At 36.0% G+C, this 20865-nt stretch overlaps 3 protein-coding genes across 4 annotated transcripts; all 3 read left to right on the top strand.

Moving 5' to 3' along the window:
• The first annotated feature begins 670 nt into the window (after positions 1-670).
• Positions 671-20429, top strand: LOC121984301. 2 transcript variants are annotated; one of them, XM_042537175.1, is made up of 5 exons: positions 671-828; positions 1863-1975; positions 2205-2419; positions 2924-3140; positions 20348-20429. In XM_042537175.1, exons 2-5 carry the CDS (start codon positions 1883-1885, stop codon positions 20423-20425), a joined length of 603 nt encoding a protein of 200 aa, XP_042393109.1. In that variant the 5' UTR covers positions 671-828; positions 1863-1882; the 3' UTR covers positions 20426-20429. The 2 variants fall into 2 exon arrangements, with proteins under 2 accessions (XP_042393109.1, XP_042393107.1); XM_042537173.1 differs by lacking the exons at positions 671-828; positions 1863-1975; positions 2205-2419; positions 2924-3140 and adding exons at positions 17873-18010; positions 19063-19175; positions 19406-19620 and having other exon boundaries at positions 20131-20429.
• On the top strand, positions 6386-7883 carry LOC121984302. The gene is made up of 3 exons (XM_042537176.1): positions 6386-6740; positions 6818-7387; positions 7480-7883. Exons 2-3 carry the CDS (start codon positions 7009-7011, stop codon positions 7482-7484), a joined length of 384 nt encoding a protein of 127 aa, XP_042393110.1. The 5' UTR covers positions 6386-6740; positions 6818-7008; the 3' UTR covers positions 7485-7883.
• Positions 13007-15349, top strand: LOC121984299 (transcription factor LUX-like). The gene is made up of 2 exons (XM_042537171.1): positions 13007-14086; positions 15274-15349. Exon 1 carries the CDS (start codon positions 13037-13039, stop codon positions 14072-14074), a length of 1038 nt encoding a protein of 345 aa, XP_042393105.1. The 5' UTR covers positions 13007-13036; the 3' UTR covers positions 14075-14086; positions 15274-15349.
• Positions 20430-20865: the final 436 nt, after the last annotated feature.

Raw genomic sequence — 20865 nt, 5'->3', positions numbered from 1 at the left:
TTAAATTTTACTTTAAAAATTAAGATATTTTTATGTATATTAATATTATGATAATAATGAAGTATTAAAATAAAAATAAAAAATTATAGAAAAAATAATTAAAAATTTACTTTAAATTAGATTATTCAACTTAAGTTGGAGGGTTCGGATTTAAGAACTTCAAATTATATTTAAATTCTAGTTGAAATTTTTTATAAATGTTTTTTTTTAAAATTTGATTCGAATCTTATCTTATTTATTCAAAATGACATCCTATAAAAAAAAATGATAGATCTTATTTATTCGAAATGATATTCTATAAGAAAAATGATATCCTCAACCAAATAATCATAAGTGGATCTGAATTTATAGGTATATTTTTAAATATTTTGTTAAGATTTTTTACATATCATTGCTCCCCTTATAATATATTACATTAAATTTGTGGATGAATATTTTATTTATTTATTTATTTACAGTCCTATTCAACTACGGTATAATATTTTAAAATTATGAGATAATATTTTAAAATTAATTTAATGAACTAACTTGCTTTTTCCTCTACAACATCAACTAACTTAAAAATAGCACGGCTTACACGTCAATCTGAATCTCCAAGTCAACTTTTATTACCCCTGATGGAAAATAAATTATTATTTATTAAAAAAAACAATAAAGATTGGAAAGAGATGCTTGTCATTTCGCTCAATCAAGCGTTTCGTGGTTCTTTGTCGTTACCGTTCTCCCTTCCCGTGCCCGTCGTTATTTCTCCACCCAACACTCCAGTTGATCTTCCTCAACCCTCTCCTTCTTCGTTTTCGCCGCCGGGGATCTGAGTCGGAGAGAGAGGTATGGGATTCTCACCTTGCTCCTTTCTCCTTGTTCCCTTGCTTCTTCACCGCAAGTTCTACTAGCTTCAATTCGTGCGTTGATTTTGACTAGATCTGCTTTGAGTTTAATTTCTTTTAAAGCTGATCGATCTTTTCTTTAGTGAAACTGTGAAAGTCAGATTTTTACGGGCTTGAAGATTTCCTCAAATTCTCCGTTCGATTAAAGACGATTCATATTTGCTGCAATTAGTAGTTTTTTTTTACCCTTTCAATTAGTTGGCGATTCTAAAATTTTGAGGCTTCTCTTCTCTTTTGTTTTTGCACTCCTTCCTCGCTTTGATTCTTTTTGTTTACTACCTTTCGAGTTTGGCTTTCTTATTTGCTCTTTAATTGTCTTGTGTTTTCCCCACAAAGAATCGAAGTTCGGTATTAGTATTTTGAAACATTTGATTGTTGTTGCATTAGCATATTCATTCTATTCCAACAACATCTCAAACAAGTTCTGGCTTCACATACAGCTATTGCATTTGTTGTCTTTTAAAAAATTGTATGGAAACAGGGGATAGGCTTCAAAATGCCATTTTCTCTTTTGGTATTTGAGCAGTATACTATATTGCGAAAGACTAAGAACTAATTGTTGTTTGACCTAGTTAATACTAGACATTTGTAAGATTGCTAAGGATATCATGAAACAAATTAATAATCTAGCAATTTTCTGTTTCTTGATACTACAACTATTCAATAGGCTGTAGGGTGTTTTGGTTTGTAAGCATAATCAATGCAAGAATATGATCATCCAAAAACTTAATGATGATCTCCAGTAGATATGAATAAAAACCATGGTTTTTAAGTAACACTGTTTCAATTATTCATTTACTGACTAAGAAATTATTTTGTCATGAGGGAGTCTAACTTCACTTGTTCATAGGCTATTTATCTTATCATTGAGAAGGTTAAAAAAAATTAATGCACTTGTACTCATTAATCTGTTTTGCTTTTTTACATCTACTGAAGATACATATACTCAACCTGTCGTTTGTTATTTAATGGCAGGGAGTTTAAGTATTGAGGAGATGGGTGTAAGCCAAGCTACAAAGATTGCACTGGCTGTTTCTTTTTTTGGAATATTGTCTTTCATTTTTGGTGTAATTGCGGAAAATAAAAAGGTCTTTTTAATCTCCTTACTATGTTTGAGATTTTATAGGCATTCTTCAGCTCAGAAATCCTCCGGTTTTCTCTGTCAACCCTTTTTATTGAAAGACAATTGTTTCTATTCATCAAGTTATTTTTCTTTTAAAGGCTGTATATGTTGTAATCGCGTCATAGCTATGTTCATTTTTTTTTTCATGTCCCAAATTTTGATTATTCATGTGACTCATTTTTTCGTTGTTATAGCCAGCTTCTGGAACTCCAATTCAAGGGAAGGGTGTGGTCATCTGCAAGTTTCCGAATGATCCAACAATCGGTTTGGGAAGTTTATCGGTTGTGACTCTCTTTTTAGCTGCTTTAGCAGGGCATGTTGCTGTCTATTTTCCATACAAAGGAAAGACAGTTCCAGTTCAAGCTTTATCGCGGAGTGTTTCACTGGTTATATTCTTCATTATTGCAGAGTAAGATGACTTTTTCATGCACTAATAGGGTTCTTTGATGAAACCTAAGTTGGGTGGGTGTGGATCCATGTTTTTTTTTTTTTGCATCTAGAGCTCGTATTACAGATACTGTTAGTTGGAATTTTAGCTGTTAGAAACTCTTTTTTTATGTCATATGGTTGATTAACTCCTCGATTGCTTCTCTCGTACACATGAGGTTACCTGTCGTTTGGCTTGCTCTTTCTGTGTTCTCAATCACATGATGAGAATTTTTCTCATAAAATTCCTAGTTTCATTGTTTTTTAATCAAAGATAGCTTAAAGTCAAGCCCTGGAATTGTGTACTAAAACAGATATACATTTCTCAATGGTATGGTAAGTCCTACAGTTGCAATTTCTCATTCGACAACCTTCTATCCAACAATATTAAAAGTTGGAGTTTTCATTTATGGTCTTTAACTTCCAACTGTTCTTACACTATGTGACCTTCATTATAAAACTCTCATAGCTAGTGTTGTTGATTCAGAGTTGTCTCGGGTGTGGCACTTGGGATGATGTTGTGGGCTACTATCACAGAAGGCCTTCACCGTTCGCGCAATGTCCACTATAATCTCGATACAGAGTGTTTGACTGCCAAGACTGGCCTATTTGGTGGAGCAGCATTCCTTGCCCTTGATGCCTCCCTCATTTGGCTTGTGTGCCAGATTCTGACACTAAATGCAAGAGCTGATTATTTGGAGGAGGTTCCCTCATTTATTATGTGTAGGTGTAATTGCCACTTTAGGGGGAAGAGTACTCTAGAGATTAGTTCCTAAGCTCTCTTCTAATTTTTATCCCTTCCTTTTCCTTTCTTTATTGATGCTGATTTTAGGTTAAAGACATGCCAATCTGAGTACAAGGGGATCATCATTTATATGCTCCATCACTATCTCTAAAGCTTTGTTGATTTTGGTCAAAAGGAACTCCCCATTGACTATATGAGTATTGTTTGTGCTTTGCTTAATGTGAATAGCATGTCTTATTTCATTATCGGCGTGTGTCTAATTTTAGTTTGCATGTGCAAGTTTCTCTAGTTCATGTGATAAGCTAGACATAGATGGTTTTATAATCTATCTTGAGAGGGAGGGGAAAAGGAGTGCCAGAGGTAGTAATTAGTATTAATAGGATTATTCGACTACTCCTTCAAAGCCCACGCACTCTTGGAACGTTTCCGACAAACAATCCACTAATATTTGTGTATCTCGTTTAGTGCTACATTAGTGTTTTAGATTTAGGGTCATCTCTAGAGACCATATATGCTCGTGTAATGGTTGTGCCATTAACATAAGCAATACAATATTCTCTTTCCTAATTTCTATAAGGTGGATACTGGATGTGCCATTAACATAAACAATAAAATATTCTCTTTCCTAATTTCTTTATGGTGGTTACTGAATCAATCTACTAGTGAGTTCAATTGACATATAGCAAGGGTTACAAGTGTGAGATGTTTTCTCTGAAATAAAAATTATGACAAAACATTGGGACTTGATTTAAACGTGACAGAATCACATTTTTGAAATGTGGTATGTCATCCAACAGTTAAATTTTGTGGGAAAAAAAGATTCAAGTTCAAAGCTTCAAATAGTTATGTTGGTACGTTATAAATCCAATTATTTATCATATTGTTTCCTCTGATGCATGGAAGGGGAACCTTGATGTAACAGTAAAGTAAAGTTGCTGCCGTGTGATAAGGCCACTAGTTTGAATTGTAAAAATAGATAAGGTTGCATGCAATAGATCCAATATGATCCAACCCTTCCCAACAGCTGCATTTGCGGGAGCTCTGCACTGAGCTGCCTTTTTTTTCCTCTTATGCATTGAAGGAACATATTCTTTTGCTACAAAATCAATCAATCATCTCTATATTTGTTTTCATTTCAATTGGCATTGATGTTGTTTTACTTTCTTAAAACATCCCCAAGCATGAATTTATCTTAATTGTGTTTCATCGTAGTTTGATTTTCTTTCTTGGCTGATGTAATATGCATACAAATAAAATAAGATATTGCCATGTTATGAAAAATTGACTTAAAAGTCCATTTGTCCTGCAATCGTTATCCAATTTATCATCTTGTTTCAGCAAGAACAAACAGCATGACTCTATCTTATTCACCTCGGGTCCTCAGGATATTTTACCCACTCCAAACTCTGCAATGCACTTATCGTGGTCCATCACTTATTGCCTAACTTATGCTAGGGTTCAATGTTAATATCTGAAGTTGGTCCATTATAGCAATATTGATTTGGCGTGAAATTCTTGCAGCCTTACTAACCTCAACAACCTGCTTTGCCCTTGGGCTCACTAACAACCATTCCGGTAGAACTTCCTGGACTTAGAGGTCCAGCAATCCGAAATAGCTTACTGTTGTTGAGTCATCTCATTAACACATTGATCATCTTCTCAATTGCCAACGTCACACTTAAAAAGAGTATTTCGTGACCAGATGAATAATTACCACTTTTACAAGGACCCTGAGGCATTAAATTTATTCTTAAGTATTGCTGAACAAACATCATTAATCAAATTCTATTTTTAACAGCTAGCTAGCTAATGGTGGAAAGTGGAACTAGAGGGGCATTTTATAATCTTGGCATATCCCATCCCACTCCGTATTAAATTTATCCTATTTAATATATGCACTACATTGAATGATTTATTGTAAAATTAATATGATTATTAGAAGTTGATTTTTTGTTTGGATGTTTCAGTTGCTCTAGTTCACTTCTCTTTAATCATCCCCTTTTTTTGCAGTTGGTAGGTCTATCTTTCTTCCTTGCTTTTTAAATGTCGACATTTAATTTTGTGTTCATGAGTGACAAATAATGTGAGTCATCTAGCCACCTGAAAGCTGACACACATGGAAGTTGTGGCAGCACTTAGTAAGATGATAGAGACTAGAGTTCTTAGAGACATTGTTTTATCCAATTTGTAGGATTCTTGAACCGACCCGTAGCTTATTTTCTGAGCATCGTATTTAATCTTCTCCAGCTGCTATTCAAGGGATGTTATTCATGTCTTCTTGACATGCTAGAAGAATTGTTTGGTGTGCATCTTGAATAATAGTTGGCATATGCTGGAAGAGTTATAAGACTTTAGGAAAAATCTCTTTGTTTTTTAAACAGTTCTCGTTATTCTTGCAGGATTGCATAAGGTCACAAAATACATACATTCAATGACATTCTTTTACTCTCCTATATTGTTTGTTAGTCTCTCATTACTATTTTTTTTTTAATAAATCTTTCCTCTGAGCAAAATTTCTGTCTTCGCTGAAATGATGTAGCCTCCTCTCTTTTAGTTTCACATATGCCAAGGTTCTCTATGATTTTTGGTGGGTGTTTTCATTTGCACAATTTAGCTAGAACTTAGGAATAAAGTCTGCATTGTGTTTTCTCTATTTGATTTTACCAGTTCTCCTGGCAATAACAATCTTTGCTTGTCATAATTGAAATAGAAGATTTTTTTTTTTAAAAAAAAATCTGTTCTGTTTTTATGGTAAGATAGAGAGGAAGAAATTTATAAGCTCTTTGATTAATTTTCCTCAGGTGTTCACAATTTTCATTCCCCTTATTGAACTATGAAGAAATTGCAATTCTTTGAGTTGTGTTTTAGGACAAGAAAGAGGTGGAAATCTAGCCTATGTTAACGAAGGAACTCACTAGCTAACAGATAAAATAAAAGCTCAACATCACGCTTGTCTATGGTCTTGTTTAATGTATACACTTGAAGTCTTATAATTGTGTATGTTTTAATTGCACTGTTTGTACTTGAAGTTTTTCTTTTGGTGAAAATTTTGTGTTGCATATGTGCCTACTATTGGAACTATTCTAAATTTATCTTTTATCAGTTTGGTATGAGCACTGTAATTTATTATGAAAATTACAACTTAAATTATTTATTTAAAATATTATGACTTGTTATAAACTCAAAAATAAAATTTTCTTATTGATTTGCATTTGAGCTTGATGATGAACACAAACTTTAAAAAAAAATAGACATGAATTATAAGCTTTGGTTGGATTCAGTTATTCTCAAAAGTTTTTTATTTAGCAAGCTTGAATGTGGCTAAACTTGGATAAATTTAGATCATTCGCAGCCCTGCTGAAATATCTATTTATAGTCAATAGAATAATAGAAATGAACACTAAATTATTGATTATGGCAGTTGCTAAATCTGACTGATACGGTTTGCATTCTTGCAGAGTTGGTCGAACTTCATCATCAGTATCTTGCCAAGGTAAATATGAGTTCAGCAGGAATACAGCCAATCATAGCTTCAAGACATCATCTCGGTCAGATTTTGGTAATAACTTTTCAATTTTATGAAATTATGATAAGAAATTGGATCGTCAGAAATTCATTGCGACCTGTCTTTCCTAGGGACAAGACCGACAAGTGGTTTGCTTGATTTTGATGATCCAGCATCTGGCAAACCAGCTATTTTACCCTCAACGCAGACGGCTTTTCCGAGTGAATCAAGTCATGGTTCATCTTCAATCATCCGTAATGATGTTGCCGCATTGTCAGAAACTAAACCAAGTACGGCACCAATTAGGTGCTCCAAAGATTACATGCAACTGCATGCAAACCAAAGTCCAAGTTATTTTATCGAAGATGGCTGTGTCGATACTGGGGTGTCAGGAAGATCAAATAGTGTGCCATGTAATGGTAGACTAGCAGACGATGAAGATGGCGGTAAAGTTCCAAAGTTATACATCTCCAGCAACCATGCGGATCATGCTGAACGCTCTGATTCCAACAATTCAGTTGAATATGTCCAATATTTTGATGAGGGCTATTGTAAAGTATCAGAACTCGATGACTGCCGTGAGTTAACTGAAGCTGTTGATGCAGACAGCAACAGCAGCCACTGCGAGAGAGAAAAGCCTGATGAAGATGGGGACAACAACGACGAAATGGTGGGAGGTGTCTTCGCCTTCTGTGAAGAAGGTTTGATTATATAGATATTTCCGGTTCATAATTGCTGGGTTTTGCTCTTCTGTTCTCTGATCATGATAGTTATTTCTGGTGATACCGAACAGGTTAACGACGCATGGGACTTTCACCTTCTACGGTTCTGTTGTTGTCTTCGTCACCTTTTTTAGATGACCGATTCTATGTGAATGTATTTACACTACAACTCTTCTCTTTTCTATTCGATTTGATGTGGCAATCGAAGGTGAAACAATGTTTATACAAGTGAGCCCAGCCGATTGGGAAGTCCTGAATTTTAGTGCAGTGGGGAGACTGAAGCTGAACATATTCAACCATCTTCCTTCCGGCATTTCTCTGTATATTCTGTACATTTGGATTTTAATTCATGTCGAAAGACTTGCTGCCCTTTCCGGAGATGATCTCTGGCTAGGTGTTTACTTGTATAGAAGTGTTTACTACTACGAACGAGGTGATTTATCGGCATTAAATTATGTCCACTGCATTTTACAGTCGCTTGAAATTTGATTGAATTTCCAAGTGAAGTTTTGGATGACCAAAATCTCATGGAATAGGGGATAAGAGAACAACAGGAACAGATGATTGTCTACCAACCTGCAGTTCAATATCTGATTCTCCAGGCTCTTATCTAGCGACTGATCCTTCTGAAACATATGCAGGAGTAAGATGAATATACGATGATAGAGCATCCTTGCCTAGTGAGGTTAAGATCATAAAGAAATTAATTTTTGGAATAGTGATTAGTACATAAGAGAGATATTTGTTTCGGTTTTATCGAGATTCGAACTTCCGATCTCATGATGACAACATCTCATGTGCTAATTATTAAATTGTCCCGAGAGGGCAAGGTAGACATGATCTATAACCAAGTTGTGCTTAGCCGACGGCAAGCCTAGTTATCTTGTTCAACCTAATCCATGGGTCAGACTGAATCTACTACGCTATTATGAGCTAGATGGAAGCCTCTATCTGATCAATTAGGTAGATCAAAATAAGATCGAATTAAGTCCAGTCACAAATAATTTAATTCAGTTGCTAGCACATGGAGGTGGGGATGTTCGGATGAAAGAAAGGATCGATTGCATATCTTTTTTTTGAATTGATGGAACTTTCTTTTACTTGTCGGGGGCGTCACTCCAATCTCTCATAGTTGGCACTGCAAGGACAATCTTACTTTCCCAAGTTCCTAATTTCCTTTTTCTTTCTTTATTATGATTTTTTTTTAAAAAAATCATCTGAAATTTATTAGGGGGCATTTGATTTAGGGTAATAGGAGTGGGGAATGGGAATGAGAATCAATGAATCCTTGAAATTGGGTAATAACTCATTCCCATGTATCTCCCCTTCAATGAACCATTACTCTATTTTCATCAATCAAAATATTCCCTTATTCCAAAAATACCCTTGACTTAAAACTAAAATTTTCTCCATTAATATCAAATATCAAAATATATTTATTTATTTTTTCTTTCATATCACTTCTCTCTCATCATATTTTCTCTCTCATCATTTTATCACACTTTCTCTCTCCTATCGCACTCTCTTCCTTTTTTTTTCTTATCACACTTTCTCTCTCTCCTCAATCTCTCTCATCTCATTTTTTCTCATCACACTTTCTCTCTCATTATACTTTTTCTCCTCAATCTCTCCAACTCCTCCTTTTCCCTCAACACACTTTCTCTCTCATCATACACTTTCTCTCTCAATACTTTGTCATCTTCTCTCATCTTTTTCCTCCTCATATCTCTCTCTCATCCTCACACTCTCTTTTACTCTCTCATCATACCCATCATTCTCCTCTCTCTTATCTCTCTCCCATCCTCTCATTCTCTCCTCTCCACTCATCTTCTCACATCATATTTTCTCTCTTCTCTCATCTTCTCCAATCACATTCTTCTTTCTCATTTTCTCTCATTACATCTTCTCTCTCTCTTCTCATACTTTCTCTCTCATCATACTTTCTCTCTCATCATTCTCTTTCATCATATTTTTCTCTCACATTCATCTTTCTCTCACATCTAATTTTTTCTCTTATTTTCCTTTAAGGGTAAAAAAAGAAATTTTGATTTATTCCGATAGAAGATATGCAACTAACCAAACATTGCTTTTAAGAGTGATATCCATGCTCATACCCATTCCCATTCCACTATACAATGATTCCCATTCCGATTCCTATTCCTAGGAAAGAACCAAACGCCCCCTTAATTTCTGTGTACTTAGGTAGATTTGGATTAGATTTTTCAAATGATTAATCAGATACTTAATAATATATTTAAGATTCAAATCTCAATTAAAATAGATTTGGATCACTATTAGATTTTTCAAATGATTAATCAGATACTTAATAATATATTTAAGATTCAAATCTCAATTAAAGTGAAGTTAAGAACATTATGTGCTTGGATGAGCTGAACGCTTCCTGATTTATTTTAGTGGTATTTGAAAATTTTTTATGGGGTCGGATCAATCATCTTCAAATTAATTGGTTTGAAGAGCCAGATATCTAGATTATTAAAAAAAAACTATTACCCATTTCAAGAGGCACGATGTGATAGTAAAAGGTACAGATGGACTCCCATGCAACGAGGGTTCAAAACTCACATAGGGTAACTCATTTGCATATGGTATTCGAATTACTCGTTGATACATAAAATAATGGATGATCACGGTGATAGGGCGGAAACGATAATCAAGATGAAGTGACAGTCAAAAATTAGGAGGAAGTGGCGGTCAATGTTAGGGATTACGACCCAAGCAGCCCACTCCTCTACTCTAAGTCAACTTTACGTCGGTCGGACTTCTAAGCTCAGTCTTCTCACTTCTCATGGACAAGGCTCCCAATCTAATCCTGGTCGGCTTTACGCCGATCGGACTCTCAACCTAGTCCCAGCCGGTCTTAGCTAGTCGGACCTCCAAGTCTCAATCTCCTCACTTCTCATGAGCAATACTCTCAATCTAATCTCGGTCAGCTTTACGTCAGTTGGACTCCCAACCTAATGTTGCCCGATTCTTAGCTGGTCGAACCTCTAGGGCTCAGTCCTCTCACTTCTTATGGGTAAGGCTCCCAATCTAATTCGGTCGGCTTTACGCCAGTGGGACTCCCAACCTAATCCTAGTTGGTTCTTAGCTGATCAGACTTCCAAGGCTTAGTCCTCTTATTTCTCATGGGCAAGACTCCTAATATAATCCCGGTCAGCTTTACACCGGTCAGACTCCCAACCTAATCTCGGTCGGTTCTTAATCGGTCAAACCTCCAGGACTCAGTCCCGTCATTTCTCCTGGATACCATCCCAACCTTACTTCCGGTTGACTTCTTATCTGGTCAGACCCCCGGAGGACAACGCTGTCAGAGAATCACAACAACTTGTCAGAGAATGACAGCTATTCATTAGAGAATATTCCAATACTCTACCACATACAAACTACAGAATCTTCCTCTACTCAATGGAAGTCCGACGTACATCCTCTTTCACCCAATACCCTCTAACATTTGACATTCTCTGATACCTTATGATTACGAAGGTAACAAAAACTAGTATAAAAAGGGATGTCCTCTTCGTTGACCAGGTATATGCTTTACAGCAGTCTTATTTATGCGCACGTATTTACGGTTCTTCATCCTTTTCTTGTTTGGCTTCTCTTCTGACTTGAGCGTTGAAGGGCCTGCGCTAGAGGCTTCTTCACTGGTTCTCGCTCTAACGATTTTGAGTGCTTGGTCTGTGGTGTTCGCAGGGTTGTGGGTACCATTGACGATCCTCTCCTCCAAGTCCCAGATTCCTCTCTCCGTCAACGTTCTTGCCATCATCACCAATACTTTTATTTGACTCAACTTTTGGACAGGATCACTCGTGCACTAGGACCAATCTGTGCTTTTCGAATTTACCCGGTGGCTAATGGAAAACTTTCTTGGGGTTAGACCGATTATCTCTAGAATTAGTCGGATCGAAGAGTTGGATATCTGTTATAAAAAAAAATATTACCCATTTTACAAGACAAGGTGCGGTGGTAAGAGGTAGGATGAGTTTCCATTCAACGAGCATTTAAAACTCACATAAGATACCTCATATGTTTATAATGGTCGAATTACTTGGGATACCGGGCCGTCCACTAGGACCTATCTGTATTTCACGGATTTATTCTGATGATCAATAGAAATTTTTTTAAGGTCAAATCGATCACCTCTAAAATTAGTCGATTCAAAAAGTTGATTATCTATTTTTAAAAAAACTATTGCCCGTTTCACATACTCAATTTTTAAAATACTCAAATCGCATAGTATATTTTCAAAATACTATCTATTAGTTAATTTCGTTCAAAATTGACTAATAAATTTAAATAACTCTAAATCACTTCAAAATTGATAACATAATTGAGAATAATAAATTTTTAAACTCGTTAAGAATATATATAATTTCGAAAGGCCCGTCTAAATTTAATTCATCATTCTCAATTGAAGTAATCATAAAAATACATTAAGAAATTTTTAAAAATATATAATAATTTTTATTTAAAGTGAAGTGATTGTTTGGAACGAAATATCAATCAGTTTACGACTAAATTAATTGATAGACTGGAGGAATATTTCAAGAATATTATATGCCATTTGTATATTTTGAAATTTAGATACGAATGGAGTTATGGAAATTTGATCGTCAAATTTCCTTTCCTTTTCAATCCATAACAATCCAGACGGAATCCTTTGGTTCCATATTTTATGGATGATTAATTTATTTGAATAAATCCTATCTGAGAATAAATCAATGATCGAATGATCTCTGGATCGCAAAATACGATCAAAAGATCTACTGTCATACCAATCAGGACACTCAGTTAATGATTTTGGGGTTAAAATTTGGCGTGACCGAGTATAACCTCCTCTATGTTTTGATCATTTACACTAATAATTAATAATCATCCGTAATTTATCTTCTTTGTATCGACATAAGGACGAATTAACGGAACACTGAACGAACGAATCACCTTTGCTACAGGACACTCAGTCAACGCTCACGGGTGCCGAGCTCGCACCTTACCCTCTCTCTCTTCTCTTGGCGTTTGAAAAAAAAATAAAAATAAAAATAAAATAAAAACCTCCACCTGTTCGTCACAACCAACAAACTATTTTTATTATTAAGCACGCCACCACATTCTCATTCCTCCTCATCTCCAACTCTACGGTACAAATAAATACATAACATATCGCATAAATTCCTTTCACTTCTTAACTATTTAATGAAAATTGATCCATTATTTATTTTCCTTTATATAATTTATTATTATTATTTTATATTATTGGAGAGAGTAAATTAAGAAATTAAAATTAATCATCTTTTGAGAGAATAATTTCTCAATTTTTTTTTACCGAAATTCAATCTTAACTAAATGATGACCAACTCGACATCTTTGATTTTTTTTTTTTTTTTTTTTTTTTTGAGTGAACCCCAACCCAACGCGTTTTTTTTTTGAGTGAACCCCAACCCAACGCGAGGACGAGCGACCAGAGCTCGTGGAACTGGCCGGGCCGGGTTGGTTAATCGCGTCGAAATAACATGGAACGAATATCAAAAGGATGACCAACACTTTCCCAGTTCCCCATTCGACGATGCACGGATCTTGTACCCGCCTCAGCTTTGCGGTGAACCCCACATGAAGGACGACTCTGTGCCCATTAGAAAAGCGGTACGTTCGATAGTAAGAGTAATTGTCCGAAGAAATATCCACCTCGAACTCCTCTGCTCCCTTATCATTCTCTCGTCGTCGACGACGCCGCCGCCGCCGCCTCCTCTCCAGGTTTCTCTCTCTCTCTCTCAATTTTCGATTCTGCCGATGAGGCAACAAATAGCGGAAGAAGAAGAAGAAGAAGCCAAATGCTTCGCTCGATGGGACTGGGAGGAGCAGCTCCCTTCGCCCCACGAGCTGGTGCCCCTTTCGCAGTGCCTCATCGCTCCTGACCTCGCCCTCGCCTTCGACATTCCTTCCTCTTCCTCTGCTGCTGCTTCCTCCTTTACCCCGTCCTCTGACCATCGTCTTCCAGGCCGCCAGGATGAGACCGACCTAGACGCCTTCGGCGGTGGAGGGGAGGAGGATCCGGAGCAGCCGCGGACGCTGAAGCGGCCGAGGCTGGTGTGGACGCCTCAGCTACACAAGCGGTTTGTGGATGCCGTCGCGCATCTGGGCATCGCCAACGCCGTGCCCAAGACCATCATGCAGATCATGGGCGTCGAGGGTCTCACCCGCGAGAACGTGGCGAGCCACCTCCAGAAGTACCGGCTCTACCTCAAGCGCGTGCAGATGCAAGGTCTGGCCGCTGCCGCCGCCAATCCCTCCCCTTCCCCCGCGACGCACCCGTTTCTTGGCCCCGCGGCGCCGACGGTGGATCCCTGCTTGCCCTACATGCCCGTGGCGATGCTGCAGCAGCACCACGAGAATATGGATCCAATGCAGCAGTACTACTACCATCAGAACCAATTGGGCCATTTTGGCCCCGGATTACTGAGCCGACCTGCACAGGCGCCACACGTAACCCGTCAAACGGAAGGAATTAGGCCTGGGATGGTGTTTATGCCGGCGCCGGCACACTTTCCTCCTTTACCGAATGATTTAGATTGGAGGAGAAAGGGCGAAGATGATGCTGACAATGGCGGTTCCAGAAAGAAGGAGCTAACGCTTTTCCCAACTGGATAACGCTTGATTCAGGTATTCTCCTTTCTCATGGTTACAATTTACACTCTTGTTGGCCAACCATCTTTGCTTTCTTCTCCTTGTTGTTCTTGTGAATTCTGTCGTCTTTGTCGAACATTGTGGACACTGAATGCTGGGACAAGGATGGCTCATATTGCTAATTAACACAATCATTACTGTGATGTTAACTACCTGTTCTTGCCTAGTTTTGCTGACCATAAGATAAGTCAAGGCAAATCATGCATGAAAGCTTCATCCTTGAGGAGCTCTTTAGGCTTTCTAGTTCCTAAACCTCTGCTTTCAGCCAGAAGGTGCTTCTTGAATATCCTAGGCAGTACCGGCCGAGTTACCCACTCGCACGGACAGCCCGTTAGCAGGTCATATGAGTGTGGTGCAGGCTTGTACAACCAATGCAAATAGTGTGAGATTGAGGGAGTAGTGTTAGATCAGTCTGAGCTAGAGTTGTATCCAAGGAGACGAGAAGTGTTGCACCAGGGAACAATTTGACTGTTTGGCAGTTGTTGCATGTGACAAGGAGTGAAGAAGCTCCTACGTCGATGGACCTATGAAACAGGGAGTTTCTAGTTGTGTGTCAAGGGATAGTTTCTCCAACTTAGACATCCTCTAGCTTACTTTCGGCCATTTTCTCAACCTTTTACCCATTTCAATCCATTAATCCTCAAAATATCAACCTAGAACTCTGCCGTAGCTTGTCTTCTCACCTAAATTCATGAGGTATACTTAAAGAGTTAAATTCAACTCTATTTCTGTCAAACACTTGCGGTTCGGGCAACCTAAGCCATCAAATTTCCATCCAATCTACCCAGGAAGAACTGAATTCAGATTGACGAATTCAACTCAACCTAGCCACAATTCATCTGAATTTCCCTCAGATTATAATAGTTAGCAGACTTTCTTAGTTTATTGTAACTTTATCACGACTGTAGTCAAGTTATTTGTTTGCTGTTGACCTATTATTCTTCTCTTCAGCTGGTCGTTTCAGGTTGTGAGTTCTATATTTCAGGATGAAAAATTATAAGAATAGTGTATGCCTAGATGTTCATATTCATTGTTCGAAACGTTATCGACTGCCTACATATTCTGTTGTGTTTTAGTGATGATGAATTTAGGAATAGTAAGATGTTTTATTTCCTTATCTAGATGTTAGAACCATTTTCATTTTAGATTCTTAATCCAAACAGAACTCCTTGAGATACGGCTTGAAGGAGTTGGCATCTGTGCATGAAAATGTTCTTCTAGTCGATCAATCTCGGTGATCCGAAAATATCAGCAACTTTGACATGAATGAGTGAAGCATTTCTCTTCAGTAATGCAAAGGCCAATTTGCTGGAGATAATTTGAGGTTTTTGATGAAAAAACTTACAATCCAAACAATTGTATCCAATTGTGAGGCCATACTTCTATGTTAACATTTCGATATCATTGTATATATGTTTTAAAATGACTTGCATATACAATAGCTCTTGATTCAAACAACTTGATATGGTATTTTTACTCTTCTTGCCTCGTGCCTTTGGATGTTTCCTTCTAAGGGAGTCGGGTGAGTTTGGCATCGGTCAAAGCATAGATCCTAATAAACTGTAAAGGTTTGTCGATTGTATATTAATATGATTCATGCCTCAATTCAGGGATCATAGTCGTATGAGTACAAGTAGTGTAAAACTTGTGTTCGAGTCGCCCGAGAGGGACTTTAGTTATGGAATGTGAGTCAATTGAGTTCATCTATGGTGGATGTAGTTCGGCTAAGGTGCATGACAGCATGAGTTAAAATGGGTTGAGGTTGTAATTTGATGGGATAAGGAATTCTAGTGTTGTAGGATTTGCAACCTGCTTGAATATGTAGAGTTACTCCTACAAGCTACACCACAAAGAATTTTTTTGTGATGAATATTCCCTAAACCCTATATACACATATATAAAGCAATTGGGTGTTCATTCGCTAATCTTTTCGTCAAAATAGTGCTTAAACCCTAAACCCTACAACACTTGAGTGTTCATTCATTAATCTTTTTGTCAAAATAGAGCTTAAAAGACCTGACCAATAACTTCTTATAGTTGGCATCTTCATGAAACTCATCGATGGCGTTCATCGCATAGGTGAAATTCAATGAAAAACTAATGGAATTGGACCGGCTGACTCATTGGTTAAACCTGGACTTGAAGGCTGAATCAAGTTGAAGGAAAACCGGATTGTCAAACAGGGAAAATCTGGCTATATATACACAAATATAAAAAAAATATAAAACAGCTAAATTCATCAAATTTGCTATGTGATCGTTTTAAATTTTGAATTAAATCTTTATTAAATACAAAAAAATGGCATATCAACCATGTTTTTCTAAACAATCAATTTCAGCATATGATTAATTTTTAAAGATTTTTTTTAAACTAACTTTTTTCCAAGGGAGTTCGATGCAAAGGATTTATTGTGAAAGACAAACAACCTCAATAGGTTATTAATAAAATAAAAACATGGAACTAATGGTAAGGGCTAGAAGAACTAAGTCGAGTGGAATTTGTGGTGTTTAAATTTATTTAATAAAATAATTGAGTCAAGTTTAAAAATGAATTAAGCTGTTGAAATAGTTATTAAAATTTAATTTGATTTTTTTTTACGACCAGCTTAGTTCTCTTAGATATCATTAAATTTTTAATTTAAATTTATTTGATTATTTATTTATTTTATAATTTTAAGTTTATGTGATTGCTTTTTAAATTTGAGAATACCAGCTCTATTTTAAAAGTTTATTTATTTATTTATTTATCATGTTGTCAATAATTTCACTGGTGAATATGATTTATCAATTTTATTCATAAAATAAATTCATAATCCCTATTGTGCAAGCTTACTCTTTTCTTGACCGGGGCTTTTTGGATTTATCTTTGTAGCTAGTTGAAAACTTTTGTAAGGTCAAATTAGTCAAATAAAAAATTAATTGGTTTGAATAGTTGGATAGCTATATGTATATATAAGGGTATCAAAAATGAACTCGACTTGATGATCCGACTAAAGTCAATCCGAAAAAAAATTATATTTAGATTGGAGGATTTTCGAGTTAGAATTTTTGAGTCAAGTTTAGGGGACTTGGGTGGATCCAAATTTAAGTTTTAATGGATTTTTTTATATTAAATTAAATTTTATTTTAAAAATTAAGATATTTTATGTATATTAATAATGATAATAAAAAATATTGAAATAAAAGTGAAAATTATAGGAGAAATAATTAAAATTTATTTTTAATCAAATTATTCAGTTTGGGTTGGAGGGCTCGGTTGAGATTTAAGAATTTCGAATTATATTTAAATTCTGGTTGGAATTTTTTATATATGTTTTTTTTTAATTTGATTTGAATCTGATCTTATTTATTCGAATAAGAAAAATGATATGCTTATGAAAGAATCATAAGTGGCCATCAATTTATATGTGTATTTTAAAATATTTTCTTAAGATTTTTTTTTATGTATCATTCTCTCCCTTATAATATATTACATTAAATTTGTGGATGAATATTTTATTTATTTATTTATTTATTTATTTATTTACTGTCCTATTCAACTACGGTATAATATTTTAAAATTATGAAATAATATTTTAAAATTAATTTAATGAACTAACTTGCTTTTTCCTCTACAACATCAACTAACTTAAAAATAGCACGGCTTACACGTCAATCTGAATCTCCAAGTCAACGTTTATTACCCCTGATGGAAAATAAATTATTATTTATTTAAAAAAAAAAAATAAAGATTGGAAGGAGATGCTTGTCATTTTGCTCAATCAAGCGTTTCGTGGTTCTTTGTCGTTACCGTTCTCCCTTCCCGTGCCCGTCGTTATTTCTCCGCCCAACACTCCAGTTGATCTTCCTCAACCCTCTCCTTCTTCGTTTTCGCCGCCGGGGATCTGAGTCGGAGAGAGAGGTATGGGATTCTCACCTTGCTCCTTTCTCCTTTCTCCTTGTTCCCTTGCTTCTTCACCGCAAGTTCTACTAGCTTCAATTTGTGCGTTGATTTTGACTAGATCTGCTTTGAGTTTAATTTCTTTTAAAGCTGATCGAGCTTTTCTTTAGTGAAACTGTGAAAGTCAGATTTTTACGGGTTGGAGATTTCCTCAAATTCTCCGTTCGATTAAAGACGATTCATATTTGCTGCAATTAGTAGTTTTTTTTTTACCCTTCCAGTTAGTTGGTGATTCTAAAATTTTGAGGCTTCTCTTCTCTTTCGTTTTGCACTCCTTCCTCGCTTTGATTCTTTTTGTTTACTACCTTTCGAGTTTGGCTTTCTTATTTGCTCTTTAATTGTCTTGTGTTTTCCCCACAAAGAATCGAAGTTCGGTATTAGTATTTTGAAACATTTGATTGTTGTTGCATTAGCATATTCATTCTATTCCAACAACATCTCAAACAAGTTCTGGCTTCACATACAGCTATTGCATTTGTTGTCTTTTAAAAAATTGTATGGAAACAGGGGATAGGCTTCAAAATGCCATTTTCTCTTTTGGTATTTGAGCAGTATACTATATTGCGAAAGACTAAGAACTAATTGTTGTTTGACCTAGTTAATACTAGACATTTGTAAGATTGCTAAGGATATCATGAAACAAATTAATAATCTAGCAATTTTCTGTTTCTTGATACTACAACTATTCAATAGGCTGTAGGGTGTTTTGGTTTGTAAGCATACTCAATGCAAGAATATGATCATCCAAAAACTTAATGATGATCTCCAATAGATATGAATAAAAACCATGGTTTTTAAGGAACACTGTTTCTTTCACTGTTTCAATTATTCATTTGCTGACTAAGAAATTACTTTGTCATGAGGGAGTCTACCTTCACTTGTTCATAGGCTATTTATCTTATCATTGAGAAGGTTAAAAAAAATTAATGCACTTGTACTCATTAATCTGTTTTGCTTTTTTACATCTACTGAAGATACATATACTCAACCTGTCGTTTGTTATTTAATGGCAGGGAGTTTGAGTATTGAGGAGATGGGTGTAAGCCAAGCTACGAAGATTGCACTGGCTGTTTCTTTTTTTGGAATATTGTCTTTCATTTTTGGTGTAATTGCGGAAAATAAAAAGGTCTTTTTAATCTCCTTACTATGTTTGAGATTTTATGGGCATTCTTCAGCTCAGAAATCCTCCGGTTTTCTTTCTGTCAACCCTCTTTATTGAAAGACAATTGTTTCTATTCATCAAGTTATTTTTCTTTTAAAGGCTATATATGTTGTAATCGCATCATAGCTATGTTCATTTTTTTTCCATGTCCCAAATTTTGATTATTCATGTGACTCATTTTTTCGTTGTTATAGCCAGCTTCTGGAACTCCAATTCAAGGGAAGGGTGTGGTCATCTGCAAGTTTCCGAATGATCCAACAATCGGTTTGGGAAGTTTATCGGTTGTGACTCTCTTTTTAGCTGCTTTAGCAGGGCATGTTGCTGTCTATTTTCCATACAAAGGAAAGACAGTTCCAGTTCAAGCTTTATCGCGGAGTGTTTCGCTGGTTATATTCTTCATTATTGCAGAGTAAGATGACTTTTTTCATGCACTAATAGGGTTCTTTGATGAAACCTAAGTTGGGTGGGTGTGGAACCATGTTTTTTTTTTTTTTTTTTGCATCTAGAGCTCGTATTACAGATACTGTTAGTTGGAATTTTAGCTGTTAGAAACTTTTTTTTTATGTCATATGGTTGATTAACTCCTCGATTGCTTCTCTCGTACACATGAGGTTACCTGTCGTTTGGCTTGCTCTTTCTGTGTTCTCAACCACATGATGAGAATTTTTCTCATAAAATTCCTAGTTTCATTGCTTTTTAATCAAAGATAGCTTAAAGTCAAGCCCTGGAATTGTGTACTAAAACAGATATACATTTCTCAATGGTATGGTAAGTCCTACAGTTGCAATTTCTCATTCGACAACCTTCTATCCAACAATATTAAAAGTTGGAGTTTTCATTTATGGTCTTTAACTTCTAACTGTTCTTGCACTATGTGACCTTCATTATAAAACTCTCATAGCTAGTGTTGTTGATTCAGAGTTGTCTCGGGTGTGGCACTTGGGATGATGTTGTGGGCTACTATCACAGAAGGCCTGCACCGTTCGCGCAATGTCCACTATAATCTCGATACAGAGTGTTTGACTGCCAAGACTGGCCTATTTGGTGGAGCAGCATTCCTTGCCCTTGATGCCTCCCTCATTTGGCTTGTGTGCCAGATTCTGACACTAAATGCAAGAGCTGATTATTTGGAGGAGGATGACTCGAAGGGAGAATATGGGCAGGTTTACGTGACCGAGATGGAGACCAATGGTGCTGCACATCCAGCACCTTAGTTAAGCGGAATGAAAAAGTGCACTTCTTCGTCTTAGAAGTTAAGACTCTTGTCTTTGGGTTTCTGTTTATCGTGTCGGTTGGGTATCGATCGCACTGTGTTGTAAGATGTTCCTACATTTCCCAGTTCTGAATGGTTGTTCTATAATGGAATTATGAACTCATTAACATGGTAGTATACTAGTATTGTTCTGGAAACAAGATTGGTAAAGTTAGTTCCCTTTTGAATACAATGTTCTTGTTTAACAAACAATGCAACTTTCCTTAGTTCACTGCCTTCTCTATTTTTTTTCTTTGTATCTGGACTAAATTGTTTATGTTGGCGTTCTAAAATTGAAAATTAAAAATATAATTCAGATTCATTTTTAGTTGATATGAAATTTATATATTTTTTTATCAATTTAAATAATATGACACTTACTATAATGTAGACTCCATCATA

This window comes from Zingiber officinale, chromosome 5B, assembly GCF_018446385.1.
Source record: "Zingiber officinale cultivar Zhangliang chromosome 5B, Zo_v1.1, whole genome shotgun sequence".
Classification (NCBI taxonomy): Eukaryota; Viridiplantae; Streptophyta; class Magnoliopsida; order Zingiberales; family Zingiberaceae; genus Zingiber; species Zingiber officinale.
The sequence above is the reverse complement of the archived record's forward strand: the minus strand, read 5'-3'. Positions and strand labels throughout refer to the sequence as shown.

Bases quoted from the DNA above. Each gene is read 5' to 3' on its own strand.
- LOC121984301 (XM_042537175.1), top strand. From the start codon at position 1,883: ATGGGTGTAAGCCAAGCTACAAAGATTGCACTGGCTGTTTCTTTTTTT. The intron at 2,420-2,923 runs GTAAGATGACTT...TTGTTGATTCAG, and splicing joins ATATTCTTCATTATTGCAGA to AGTTGTCTCGGGTGTGGCAC. The intron at 3,141-20,347 runs GTTCCCTCATTT...TATTTGGAGGAG, and splicing joins GAGCTGATTATTTGGAGGAG to GATGACTCGAAGGGAGAATA.
- LOC121984302 (XM_042537176.1), top strand. From the start codon at position 7,009: ATGCAACTGCATGCAAACCAAAGTCCAAGTTATTTTATCGAAGATGGC.
- LOC121984299 (XM_042537171.1), top strand. From the start codon at position 13,037: ATGAAGGACGACTCTGTGCCCATTAGAAAAGCGGTACGTTCGATAGTA.